Below are 13,782 nucleotides of genomic sequence, written 5' to 3'. Positions count from 1 at the left end.
TGTGCTTGCGGAGCCCCGCCTTCCTTAAAATGATTGGTCGGCTGTGATATTTACTTCCGGTTGACGTCGCCGTTTGTTGGTCCTTTATCTGTGACGTCGACGGATGTTGAAGCCGTTTTTTTTCCCCCTCACCGGACAGGTCGCCGCTGTCTTCGCCACGGAGGTATGGCAGAGGTCAGGCAGAGACTCGGGAGCAGAGTTTACAGGCTTTCTTCTCTTAGGAAAAGCGAAAGTAATGGGTCTCTGTTGCCAAACTGTACCTTATCCGGAGCGGCGAGCCGCAATGGGGCCAAAGAGAGGAGCTATGGCGCAAATGAACACCCGCCGGTGTCAGGAATCAGGGGAAGGGAAGGCGATCGTCATGCTCCGAAACTTTCCAAATGTACAAAAATAGTAAGTCGAGAAGAAAAGGAAAAATTGCCATATACCACGTCTCTGGGTATTGTTTCACTGGATCGCCATGCACAGCCCATTAGCAAACTTGTTAAAAACGGCGCGGACGCGCAAACTCGCATGACGCTTCTGTACCTGTCACCGGAAGTGCAGCCTCTCCGAGTCAATGTGATGGTTGGCAGGAAGACGTGCCTGAGCAAAACACGTTTTGTACTGGCAGCGAAGTTTCACCCCGAGTCTTACACATCACCCCAGCGGATCAGAGACTTCAGCACCGTTATCGTAACTATAGCAGAGCAAGGATTAGAATGCTCAGGTAATGGACTGAGAATGAAGTGGTTGAAACTATACCCTAATGCCCTCCAATCCTCAACCACAAAAAGATGCTACAGCTGGAGAAGTAACAACAGCACAAATGACACTCCTCCGCTGCACAGGCGCGGGAAAGCCTATTATGACATCCTTAGGGTGTCTCCCGCTGCCACCCAGTCTCAGATAAAGACAGCCTACTACAAACAGTCCTTTATCTTCCACCCTGACAAGAACCCAGACAGTGAGGAGGCCACACAGCGCTTCTCTGAGATCAGTGAGGCCTACACTGTATTGGGCAACGTCAGCCTGAGGAGAAAGTATGACCGTGGCATCCTGAGCCAGTCAGATATTCAGGGGGCTGGAAGACCATCCTCCAAGGAGACCACCAGCAGAACCTCAGCATCACAGCAGCAGCAGCAAAGAGCCAGAGCTTTCTCCCAAACTAGTGGTAAGCCCGTGTTTGATTTTGACGCTTTCTTCCATGGCCACTATGGAGAACAGCTGCAAAGAGAGAAGGCGATAAGGATGAGAAGGGAGGCGGAGCAGAAGAAAAGGCAGGAGAACTTCAGAAAATGGAAGCGCAGTAAAATGGTGGAGATGACTGTTTGGATGTTGCTGGCGACTGGAGGAATTATCATTTTTAGTCTATTTAAGCCCTGAAGATGAGACCCCGACATAAAGGCAGAAAGAGGTCTCGTCCCCCAGAGGGTCAAGCCAAGTCAATTTTATTTGTATTGCCCAATATCACAAATTACAGAGGGTGCAGGCTACAACTCTCAGGGGGCCAGGTGGTCAAGGAAAATGGAGTATTTAGGATTGGAGAGTGGGGTCTGGCTGTTGAAAGAGCCTTTCTGTCAACTTCTTTGCAAGTATTGCACATTTTGTTTTACGATAATAGCTGTACATGTAAAATATACACTATCAGAATCAGAAATTCTCAACACATAAGATGAACAGGACTCTGATGTCCTCAATTTGAACTGTTTGCTGTAGAGTTTGAGAAGCTGCTGCTGTAAGGCTGGCAAAACTTTATAATCTGCACCTAATCTTGTTTTCACAATGGTACCCAGATGTATAGTTTTCAAAAATATTAATAGTTTATTCAAGATCAGAGTATTAAAGAAATGATTGTACATAAGCACTCTTTCTCTTGTTTGGGAATGACACTACTGTGTAACAGCCATAGCAGTATGTTGTAACAGTTGAGTAAGTACATACCTGGGTCCTCGTGGCAAGAAGTTACAGTTTCCAGCAGAAATGAAAAACAAATTGGAGTCGGTAACATCAAGAAATCTAAGACAATTAGGAGTGGTATAAACCAAACTAGAGGATTGGCAGGGTATTCCTTCTCAGGTTTTTGTTGAAAAGTATGAAAAAGTAAGGTTGTTTGCTCTTACAGTACATTTTCTACCCGTGCATTTTTGCATCATACCCCTCCACCTGGAAAATACACAGCCCCTGCCTTCTCAACCTCCCAGACAGCCTCCTGTGGCCAATTATTTATTTTAGAGGTAACTCTTTGAAAACCTTACTGTTTTCGTCTGCTGCTATTATTGTACAGGCAAATCCAGAGAAGTATTTATGGGTGTCCATTCATAAGCTCATGTGGAAAAGCTGCAGAAAAACTGCAAGGAAATTGCACTACTCATGCTGAAGAACGCAAAACTCCTAATTTTCCCCCACACACAGGCTGTAACGTAGAACATAGCTCTCATGTTCAAACATATATGCCACGTTATGGTCAATACATATCAGCAAAATGTATTTTTGTGCGAAACAGTCTACATCTGAACAAATAAAATATACCAGACTTTTTAGTTTTATGATTCCTCATTTTTATTTAGGTTTAGGCTTCGCAATCAATGTGTTCGCTATACCAGAAAATTGAGATGCACTTTTTTTCTTTCTTTTGTTAGTCATACATCTTTCAGTTACAAAATCTGACCTCTAGGGGGCTTCCAAATCAAACACACTGATGTTTCCAGTTGGGCAGAACTGAAACTTTTTTTGTTTGTTTGTTTTTTGTTTTTTTGTCTACACCAGTTCATTTCTGAAAGCTTTGGCGGGGTTAATGCACCAAGTATCACTCGCTACTCATGCATTTGAATCTTGCTCACTTGAGGCGGGGTAAAGGGTTCAACCAAGACACCAACTGAGGTCGTTCATTAATAGTGAAAATGATACTGGACGTTGGAATCATCGTCTAATATTTGTACCGAGTCCCATCTCCGAGCTGTCTTGTTTGCTGTAACTTCCTTTTACACTGGTGTACGTCAGGATGGCCGAGCTGTCTAAGGCGCTGCGTGTGGGTTCGAATCCCACTTCTGACGTCAAACTTTATGATAATTCACAAGTGTTGAGATCCACTATCTCAGTAAAAACAACATCCCCTTGACACATGAGCGTTTCTAAGATGGAAGTGGAGCTACTTTAGCGTGTCAAGCTAACCAGATGAAAGTTGAAACTTTCCAACCACGTATGAATGAATCAATGCCTTTATTTGTCATTGCACAGCTGTACAGCATAATTAAGTGCAACTCCCCAGTGATACAAACAAGATTTAAAAAAATTTTTTTAAATAAACAAATAGACAAAATACAAATAGACACACATTTGCAGCACAATCAAAATATAATGTATGCATAAGTGTAAAAACAAGTGTAATATCTATTACACTAGATAAATAGTCTGTATTGCACTGACCCGAGTCAGCATATTTTATTGCACATGCCAAAATGTACAGGTGTTATTGCACAGTTCCAGGATATTATTGCAACCTTAGTTGATTAACAGAGTTCAGTTCTTTAACGACACTTGGGTCCAAACTGTTCAAAAGTCTGGAAGTACGGGTCTTGAAAGGCCTATAGTGCCTCCCAAAGGGCAGCAGAGTGAAAAGGTGGTTGCCTGGGTGAGACGAATACTTGATTATGTTTGTGGTCCGACGTAGGCAGCGGGCTCTGTATACGTCCTCAATTACAATTACAATTTCATTTAGCAGACGCTTTTCTCCAACGCGACGTACATCTAAGAGTTGACACAACACAAGCGAGGCGACGTCAGCACAGGAAAGTGAAGCTGGCTGTGTGACAGTGGTCTCCTGTGCTAACTTAATCACTCTGCAGAGCTTTCTTGTAAGCCACAGTGCGACTGGCCTATCACACTAGGATGCCGTAAGTGAGTATGCTTTCTATAGAGCAGGAATAGAAGGACACCAGCAGCGGCTGGGACACATTAGAAGTAAGTTAGTAATCCTGACTGACTCAATACAATCGATTTCTTCTCTACGGCGTCTGGTTTAAGATTAACCCTTAAAAAATGTGAATTACTTCCAATTCCTAACTCTCCTCTGACAACAATTCATAATATCCCTGTTAAATCAGCTGTTAAATACTTAGGGATACACGTTACAAAGGAGAACACACTCGATGATCTCAACATTTGGAATAATCTAGAGAAATGTAAATCTTATCTGAATTTTGGTCCCAAAGAGATGTCTCTATTGTTGGCCGAATTTTTTCCCCACATAAATGGGGTGCATTTCAAGATTCGTTTACCCGGCTTACTCGATGTCACGCCCCAAAAATGCAATGAAAGCAAATAAACCAGGTCAACTTTCATTATATCTGGAAAAGAAAAGCACACTATATTAGAAAAGGAGTTATGGTTAAAGATTATGAGGGAGGCGGGCTAAAAGCCATTGAGATTGAACGTATTAATGGTAACAGACAAACTGAATTGGTTAAGGTCCTTTGTGAAAAATGAAAATAGCTTATGGTTCCATATCCCAAGCCGAAGTTTTATGAAGCTTGGAGGCATCAACCTTCCTCTGAGATGTGATTATGACCTCAAAACTCCCTGTCAAATTATCCACGTTTCATCAACAGATATTACTGTATTGGAAAATGATCTACAAGCATAACTTCAGTCCCCATACCACTCCATTGTGGAACTGCAGGTATGTGGTATTTAGAAATAAATCCTTGTTTTTTAAAAATTGGCTTGAGAAAGGAGTATGGACTGTAATGCACTTGATGGAAAGTACAGGAAACGTTTTATCGTATGAGGATTTTTTGCTCAAAATTTAATTTAAATGACTGAAAACAATGTGATGCTGCTATCAAAGCAACCCCACACTCTGTAACCGTAATGTCTTATTACTTGTACCAAAGTAATGTAGATCCGCACCTTCCTGAACTTTTGGTGAATGGACGTGATCTCATTGGTCTAAACTTGCCCAACATCACAATCCGGAGAGTCTCTGTCAAAGAATTATATCCATTTTCATCAAACATAAACTCAATTTTACAACATCTGTCTAAAGATGAAGCTGAAAAGTTGACAACAAAAATCATTTGAGTTTCCAGTTGCACCAAAAGTAAAGGAAGCGCACTTTAAACTTCTCAGTGGAGGAATATATCCTTCTGGAGAACGTCTAAGACATGGATTTGGTTTAGAGTCTGAACCAAATCCAGTCTAAACTTTAGACTGGAACAGCTGCTCATTTTGCAGTGACCACAATGAAACAACAGAACATGTGTTTTATGAATGTCAGTTTGCTGGTGCCTTTTGGGGAGATCTGCACTACTGATTGTTTCCCAAATCTGAGAATTTCTCTGAACTACAACAAGAGGGTGTGATTTTTAGTGTGCTTGTGAAAGATGGAACGCACGATTTGGAAATGAACACAGTTATTATTCTTGGAAAGTTCTTTCTACATAAGAACAAATCCCTGAAAAGAAAACGCAGCCAAACTTCTGCATATTCCACAGAGAGCTGTGTCGTTATTTCCCCTCACTGATGGGGAGGAGGAACGCTGCTTGATAGAAGAACTTACAGGGAACCCCAAGGACTCCCCTCCCTTTATGTATTTAATTGTATTTATTTAATTTTAATTTTGGATGGATATTATTTTATTATGAATATTAATTTAATTATGGATAATGGATGGATGAATATTTCATTTTCATTCTCTTTACTTTTATTTCCCCCTCTTTCTTTTGTTTTATGTGTTTGTTATATGTAGAATTTAAACATGTCATTTAAAAAAGAAAAAAGACTGACTCTGGAAGCAAACAATATAATGGCTACCTTAAATGAATATCCACTGTGTTAATAAAAAAGAAAGAAAGGAAAAAGCTTGTCCTTTTCAAGTCATGTCTGTCTTTAACTTGCTCCATGTGCAGAGTGTTGACCTCCCTGGCCACTCAGTGTGTGCCTCGTTCACATCCAATGAGGAAAGAGACTCGTGACCGTTTCTTCACAATTTTATTCACAGAAATATAAAGTAGTATGTCAAGTACATCACTTTGTACAAAAGTGCACAGACTCCTGGAAACTCAGCCGGACAACAGGAAGTTCGCCTCGAAGAAGTCTTAAGAAAATAAATGCACACGTGACTAATCTGTGATATGTGATACGGGGTCTCGTGACACACAAGTTTCACTGAGCATACTTAAGAAATTGTACGGAAATACAACTTGGAAGGGAAAACGTCATTAACAACGGCCAAAAAAAAAAAAAGGATTCAAATTGGCACGTGTACCTTCACGAGCTGCCTCTCCCTTGTTAGTACCACGAGGCTGCTAATAGAAACTTGCAGCCAAAACTAAATGGCCGTACCGGCAAAGACAGAAGCACGTTCAATCCGTTTATTCCAGTTTGACAAACGTGCCGTCAGTCTGAAGAGACGCATGCTTGCACTGTGTGGACTGGTAGACGAGTAGCTTGTGTGACAGCAGATGCAATGAGAACTAGGACCAAGTCTGCCTTTAAACAACTGTGTACACATGTAGTCCCGGTGGACGTGTGGAGGTGATGCGTTTTGTGTCTGTCAAATGACTTAAAACCATTACAAGGTCAAGTTATTAAAAAAAAGAAGAAAAAAAACAATGGTAGTATGGATACAAAATTCAGTATGGAGTGTTTCACCGTTGTAGGAATTCTCACTAGGCAGCACTTTTCACTTCAATACTGTTTGGGTATAAAACATATCAGAAAAGCCACGTTCGTCCTTCCCGGCGTGACTGTGTAGCGGTGATACGTCACTGCTGTGACGCTGCAGAACTGACCTGTAGACCGAACAAGCAACGCCCAGCCCCAATGCTGCCAACCACTGAAAGCTGAATCAGTTCAGGATACATCTGAAGAAGAGGGAACGACCACCCCTGAACCGAGGGGTGAGGGGTTGGGGGGGGGGGAGGCTAAGAGTGTATCTGTCACCATCTTGCAATGCTGTGATGTTACCATTCCCCCATCTCTGTGAAGAGTACACACGGCCGTTGAAACTCTAGTTAATGGTCACGCCAATTTGCCTATTGCAGCGGATTAGGGGGGCAGCCCGAGAACCGCCGCAGCCGGGACGCGAACCCGGCTCTCCCGCACCACGGGCCACAGCGTTAACCAGTCGACTAAAGGGTCCGACGTGTTAGCCAAGGGCTAACGTGTCTACTTCTCCATGCACATTACAATATGAAACCGATCGTTGGTTTCGGTCGTTACGCCACTGTGTTGTTTGTGTGTGCATGGGGGGGGGGGGGGGAGTACCTGCAGTCAGCTGAGACTGTAGAGGTCACGTAGAGGTCACGTACACGTTTCTCTCAGTAAACGCTGTGTCCAGATGAACTGATCCAACTTTCTCTGATTTCCTCGCCTGGATTATTGAGCATGCGCAAAGACAATGCTGCTGAGCTCAGAAAGCACCGCGCGAGTGCCCGCCTCAAATCGTCAAATCCCTCCGCCCACAACGCTGGGTTTGGTATAACAACCTTATCACCTCAAGTCGTCAAATCCCTCCGCCCACAACGCTGGGTTTGGTATAACAACCTTATCACCTCAAGTCGTCAAATCCCTCCGCCCACAACGCTGGGTTTGGTATAACAACCTCATCAAGGCATTATCTCTTCGAAGTCAACTCCTCCATCCAAGGAGGACCTGTTCTTTGGGCAAGTGATAGGACAACCTTTAGTATAAAGCCAGCATCAGATGGAGGGACCTCAAGAACCATGTTTTAGAAAACACTACCCTAGCACACCGATCACTAGAAAAATGTGTTCTGTTCCTCCGCGACGTCACACGGCCCTACAAATAATCCGGGTTGCCAGAGGAACGGGAACGTGCTGCCGCCTGGATATGCCTCGAACTTGTAGATAGAGCCGAATCCGCATTAGAGTCAGCATTCCTGTAAATGGGTTATCCCCCATCCTGAATTTAGGTACCAAGTTGTTACACTACGTATGACCCATCTTTGTTTGCCCCCCCCATCATTGAAACTGTGAGCCAAACCTTTTTGAATATGCAGATATGCGCTTACAGTATTTATCAAGCAGAGACTAAACTAATAACCTGCAACTGATTTGTCTGCGAGGATTATGCCCCATAAAAATGGGGCAGCCTAGCTGTGTTCTGTGTATTTGGGTGCGTGTGCACATCTTCCTTCTCGCCACCCCCACCACCACCACCATCATCATCATCATCATCATCATCATCATCATCATCATAGACACCAGTTTTCCTGTCGCTATAAACAAAAGCTGAAGTTGGGGGTAATTGGCAGGCACTAAGACCTTTAGGTTGTACATGTTAAGAAAAATACTTCCACGCTCATACGAGCACACTCGTGATCGCTGCACTGATGTTGGTGCCGAGCCGACTGGGAGCGAGACTTGGTAGGGGCGCTCCTCGGGGGTAGTGAGGATATCCGGGACGGACTCAGAGCAGCTTAACAAACATTAAGGGGATGCTCTCTGGGGCTTGGAGGAGCTCTGATGGGAGGGGACTGGCTCTTCGGGGTCATTTCAGCTCTTGATCCTTTCGCAGGGCGGTGACAGAAGCTTCTCTCCCTGGGAATTGTGGGTAGGGGTGGGCAGGAAGTTCTCTGGTGAGGTGAATCAAAGCCATATGACTCTGCCGGATGACTTCCTTTCATTTTCTCCACTTACATCCGTCTCTCCCTGTCAATCCCTCATCGCTCACTCCATCTGGCCCTCTCCCTCCTCTTTCCACAGCCCTCTGTTTCTCTTTTCGACTAACACACCGGATTATGTCGCCCATTTCCTCATATCCTTGACGGATGAGATTGAACTTGGCAAAGAAGCCCCAACGGATTACCAGAGAGGACACACTGCTGAGCGAGTCGGGACAAATTCAGCGTGCGAGCTCACCTCCCGCCCGTTTTAGAGAACCAGGACACTGCCCAGAATAAAAGACAAAACACAAGACCAAAACATCTGAACAAAAAGTGATCCAGTGACTTGGACCCTTTCCATCAGCAGCGGAGTTCCCCTTGTCACTCATCAAGCCTTTTTCCTTTTGGGGCATACGTCCCTCACATTTCAGCATCTTCAATGATCCAACACCCGGTCTGGGTCCTGATACGGCCTCTAGTAGAAAGAGTACTGGTTCTCCACGGCCCTGGTCCTGCGCGTCCCGTCGCTGTCATGGTAGTCCTCCGACACACCGCCAGAGGCCTCCAGCAGACGCTCCGAACTGTTGCTCCGGCTCTGCAGCCCTCCCCCGCCTCCCCCTCCCCCAGTGCCCGGGTCACTGCGGGAGAGGGATGTGAGGGCAGTGGGCGAGGAGGAGGAGCTGGAGGAGAGAGGGGCGTCAGGAGGGGGCCCCGCGGGCGGTGCAACACCCGGGAGGTGGAGGCCCGGTTGGGCTGCATCAGTCCAGCAGCCTGCGTCTCTGGGCGGGGCAGGGACTTGAGGCACGATCACGTCTGTAATATGTAGAGGGGGGAGGTTATGTAGAGGAGGACAGAAGAGACACAGGCAAATGAGGAAACTGCCCCATTAAGAAAAAAAATTAAAAACAGGGCAGAAAATAAGGATTATGGGTAAGAAATGATTTGCACTGTTGATTATCCCATGTCGGTTTGTGCGCGAACGCCGGTTGGTAAAAGGCCCCTCTGTGGAGGAACATGTAAACACAGGCGGTGTGGCCCCCCTGTATTATCCTTTCACTTGGTGGGCAATAACACCAACAACACTGCTGCCAAAGACATGCCTGCCCAGAGCATCAATAAAGTCTTTTACACTAAGAAATAAATCCCGACGCGGTGTTACTGCACACAAGTGAGTGTATCCCTGTGTGTGTATGTGTGTGTGGGGGGGGGGGGGGGGGAGACAGAGGGGCTCTTTGTGACGGCCAGGGTGGGTTGGGACCAGAGTCTAGGCCTGCATGCAAAACTTTTGTGGTATAATCGCCCCCTCACTCTGCCCGTCTCTCCCCGGCTCTCTTGCACAGGAGGGCATTCATCCTGTGCCAGGAGAGAGGAGGGTGTGCTTGGGGGGGGGGGGGCGCAGTTTCAGCGGGGAAGGAAGGGGAGGGGGGGGAGCAGGTCAGGTTCATCGAGTTTCAGCTTTGCCTGCTCACCCCGAGGACAAGCCTCTGCAAACCTTCAGCACCTTTCAACTCACTTGTCGCCCTCCGATACCCCTCGGTGGCCCGGGGCGGCAAGTTTTAACGCTGCGGGACACTTTATGTGGCTCGAAAGTGGGCTGCTGAAATGTTGCTTTGTGTGGTGAGTCCTCGCTCTGCCTATAAATCTACAGCGAATCGTAAACCTTTCATATGCTTTTTTTCGGGAAGGGGCCATGTACTCGCTAGCGCCAGACGGCGACGTGGCTCAGATCCGGTACGCGTGAGACGGCATGTGTGCTGTGTTGAGTACCTGCGGTGGTGCTGCATCTCTGCACCTGCACGTAGGAGCGTAGCGTGATGTCAGCAGAGCCGCCGGACTCCAGTGGGATGGGGTGGGCGTGGCAAGTGTCTTAGCATGTCGGACACGGTGTGGAACCACAGGTGGTGCACGTGGCATTGCCCGTTCTCGTTCACTGACAGACGCAGGTGCTAAGAGGGAGAGGGTGGGGGGGGGGGTTGCAGAGGGGTAATAAGGAGGAAACAGAAGGGGGAGGAATAGGCATGTGATTCCGGTACAAATCGATGTATAGGGAGGGACAGTGGGTGACGAAAGGGGCGGGGGGGGGGGGGGGATTCAGAGGCAGGAAGACAGACGATCAGAAATACATGGCAACGACAGACAAGCAGAGAGAGACAGACAGACAGACAGACAGACAGACAGACAGACAGACAGACAGACAGAGACAGAGAGGGGGAACAAGACATGCCGTGTATTATCTGAGAGGTGTCTGGCTGCAGGATGAGTGTTGCAGAATGTCAAGGCTGATGCAGGAGGAGGAAACGGGGGCTGCAGCCCGGCCTCCCTCAGCGCCGCAGGCCGACAGGATGTGATGTCGCGGCATCAAGTTACACAAGGGGACAAACGGTGTGATATTACTGCAGTTCCTCCTGGGTGTGCGTCGACCTGGGCTGCGGGAGCTGCAGCCTCGAGGCCTCGGCAAGCCGAACAGATTCTCATGCTCTCGCAGAGCAGCGCTTACGGACGTAAACAGAGATTCATCTGTATACAAACAGAGCGGTAACACCAAGCGGTCTCTCACGCCGTCATTTGTGGGACTTGGCTAATAGGCAGTTTTGATATACTTGAACAAGCCCTGTAGGGAAATCACGCTCTGCATTTAGCCCATCCTAGCTGTGTAGCTAGGAGCAGTGGGCAGCCGCCGTGCAGCACCCCGGGGACCAACTCCAGTCCGTCTCGCCCTGCCTCGGTCTAGACTGCAAGAACGGCGGTTTATTCCACTCGGCCATACGTGCATGTCTTTTTGATGATGGGGGAAACCGGAGCACCAGGAGCAAACCCACCACAGACACGAGGAGAACAGGCAAACTCCACACAGAGGACGACCTGGGACGACCTCAAGGCGGGACAACCCCGGGGTTCGAACCCAGGACCTTCTTGCTGTGAGGCGACAGCGCTAACCGCTGCGCCGCCGTGCCGCTGTTGAAGTTGGTGCCAAACCCAAAAAATATATCACAGCGGTGGTCCTGCTCGGCCTTACTTACCTTGGCTTTGCCCTGGAAGTTGAAGGTGAGGACATACTCGCCCGGCCTTGTCTCACTCTGGCGAATCACGAACAGCCCGTGGCTCCTTGCCCCGCCTGCAAGCACCAGCTGAGCCGCGCGCACGCGGGACAGAGTGCCGTGGAACCAGGGGTACCCGGACAGGCTGGCGTCCCCGTCTGAATCTTTCACGCCATCGCCACCTGGGACAAACCATTTAAACGCAACAAATCAGCAAAAAAAAGTCAATTTGTTTTGTTTGTTTGTTTGTTTGTTTGCTTGTTTCCAATATGTATTGCAATACTTAAGCAGAAATATGTAATTTCACCTTTCTGTTTCTCCCTCTGCTAGCAAGAATGACAAAAAAGGTGTAGCAGCTGGTGTCACTTGTTTGCCGCCAGCTGAGCGACAAACAGTTCCCACACTTATAAAAATGGCGTTGTATGACCAAAGCTTACAAAGGCAATCTAACTGATTGATTGATTGATTGATTGATTGATTGATTGATTGATTGATTTTGTCCCCCTCATGGGAAATTTGTCTTTGGCTTCCCCCAATGTACAGCAAAAGTACATACGCTACACAAAGCACAACAAACCAAACATCCAAAATCTACAACATAAATTAGTGCAAATGGTCTGACAGCAACAAATGGTTGTATAGACCAGAGAGCAACTCTTATACAATAACAGTGTTCCCTGATGCAGTCAGTCTGTGTCCAGCGTCTGTATGGCGTAGGGAGTAAAGTACTTCCTGTATATGTTCCGGCTGGCCCTTGGGACCCTGAGTCGACGGCCAGATGGGAGCAGCTCAAACCCTTGTGTGTCGTGGGTGTGAAGCGTCTGTGTGTGTTTAGCCTTCCTGTGTACAGCAATGTCACGTATGCCGCAAAGTTGTTTTGGTGACTTGCCGATCACCTTCTCCGCAATGTTAACAGTTTTGGAGAGCTTGTTTTTGCTCTTTACGCTCAAGCTGTCTCAGGACGCGGTTATGTCGGATGATAAAACGCTTTCAGCCGAGCTCCTGTAGGCCATTTCAAGTATGTGTAGGCCAAAGCTCCTCCACTTCCTGATTAAAGACATTGCTGATTGGCTCTCTCATTAAACCTGCATAAGACTCATTTCAACCTACGTCAGACCATATGGGAACACTGTTTTTTCTGTAATATCGTGTCTAACAGAGGCATTGTCCCACCATCATCCCGTTTCAGTCCTTTTCCCAATGTGTTTGCCGCCGCGCCGGTTTTTGTCCTACCCGGCCAAAACGTTTCAATAGCAGCATATGGAGAGAGTGTCCCCAGCCATGGCGAAGACGGCGGTCGGGTTATATAACCTGACTCCGTCGTCCAGGCGGACAAATGAACTATTTATTAATGGAGGAAAAACCCCAGATTTCAGCTTTAAATAATAAAAACGACTTACATAATTTCCCCCGATATATGCAGCTGTTAACTTTCAAAGCTCCACTTGCAAATAATTTATCACGGCAGCAATGATTGGGGTGATTTCAGAGGAGGAAATAAGGCGGTTGTCCAGGAAGTCATTAAATCAGACTAAATGTTATTTGTCAGATGTGCGAGTATATTTTTCCTCGAGAGCGGCCGTATAAAACTAGCCCTTGCCAGATTTCTTTTTCTGTCGAGGAATAAGAGTGCAGTGTGACCGTTGCACATGAATATGTTGCGGGGTTGCGATCTGAAACTGGGTTGGGGGATGAGCTGTTGCCTCGAGTGAAGGAGTGCAAGTATCTCGGGGTCTTGTTCACGAGTGAGGGTAGGATGGAGCGGGAGATTGACAGGCAGATTGGTGCAGCATCAGCAGTAATGCAGACGTTGTACTGGACCGTTGTGGTGAAGAGGGAGCTGAGCCGGAAGGCAAAGCTCTCAATTTACCAGTCAGTCTTGGTTCCAGCCCTCACCCGTGGTCATGAGCTTTGGGTAGTGACCGAAAGAGGTGGCGGACACAAGCGGCTGAAATGAGTTTCCTCCGTAGGGTGTCTGAGCTCAGCCTTAGAGATAAGGTGAGGAGCTCGGACATCCGGAGGGAGCTCGGAGTAGAGCCGCTGCTCCTTTGCGTCGAAAGGAGCCAGTTGAGGTGGTTTGGGCATCTGATGAGGATGCCTCCTGGGCGCCTTCCTTTGGAGGTTTTCCAGGCACGG

General features: G+C 47.1%; 2 protein-coding genes across 3 annotated transcripts in view; one reads left to right on the top strand and one right to left on the bottom strand.

Moving 5' to 3' along the window:
* Positions 1 to 133: 133 nt before the first annotated feature.
* On the top strand, positions 134 to 5,820 carry dnajc30b (DnaJ (Hsp40) homolog, subfamily C, member 30b). 2 transcript variants are annotated; one of them, XM_056283859.1, is made up of 3 exons: positions 134 to 1,153; positions 4,590 to 4,660; positions 5,475 to 5,820. In XM_056283859.1, the coding sequence occupies exons 1-2, from the start codon at positions 166 to 168 to the stop codon at positions 4,622 to 4,624; spliced, it is 1,023 nt and encodes a 340-aa protein (XP_056139834.1). In that variant the 5' UTR covers positions 134 to 165; the 3' UTR covers positions 4,625 to 4,660; positions 5,475 to 5,820. The 2 variants fall into 2 exon arrangements, with proteins under 2 accessions (XP_056139834.1, XP_056139833.1); XM_056283858.1 differs by lacking the exons at positions 4,590 to 4,660; positions 5,475 to 5,820 and having other exon boundaries at positions 134 to 2,508.
* Positions 5,821 to 8,941: 3,121 nt separating this feature from the next.
* LOC130115895 (SH2B adapter protein 2) overlaps positions 8,942 to 13,782 on the bottom strand; it is a 10,157-nt gene continuing 5,316 nt past the window's right edge. Inside the window, 5 exon segments of the mRNA XM_056283753.1 lie at positions 8,942 to 9,421; positions 10,376 to 10,466; positions 10,468 to 10,554; positions 11,629 to 11,828; positions 12,536 to 12,597. Coding sequence (XP_056139728.1) covers positions 9,084 to 9,421; positions 10,376 to 10,466; positions 10,468 to 10,554; positions 11,629 to 11,828; positions 12,536 to 12,597 — 778 coding nt within the window. The 3' untranslated portion in view covers positions 8,942 to 9,083.

The sequence above is a fragment of the Lampris incognitus genome, chromosome 7 (genome assembly GCF_029633865.1).
Source record: "Lampris incognitus isolate fLamInc1 chromosome 7, fLamInc1.hap2, whole genome shotgun sequence".
Classification (NCBI taxonomy): Eukaryota; Metazoa; Chordata; class Actinopteri; order Lampriformes; family Lampridae; genus Lampris; species Lampris incognitus.
The sequence above is the reverse complement of the archived record's forward strand: the minus strand, read 5'-3'. Positions and strand labels throughout refer to the sequence as shown.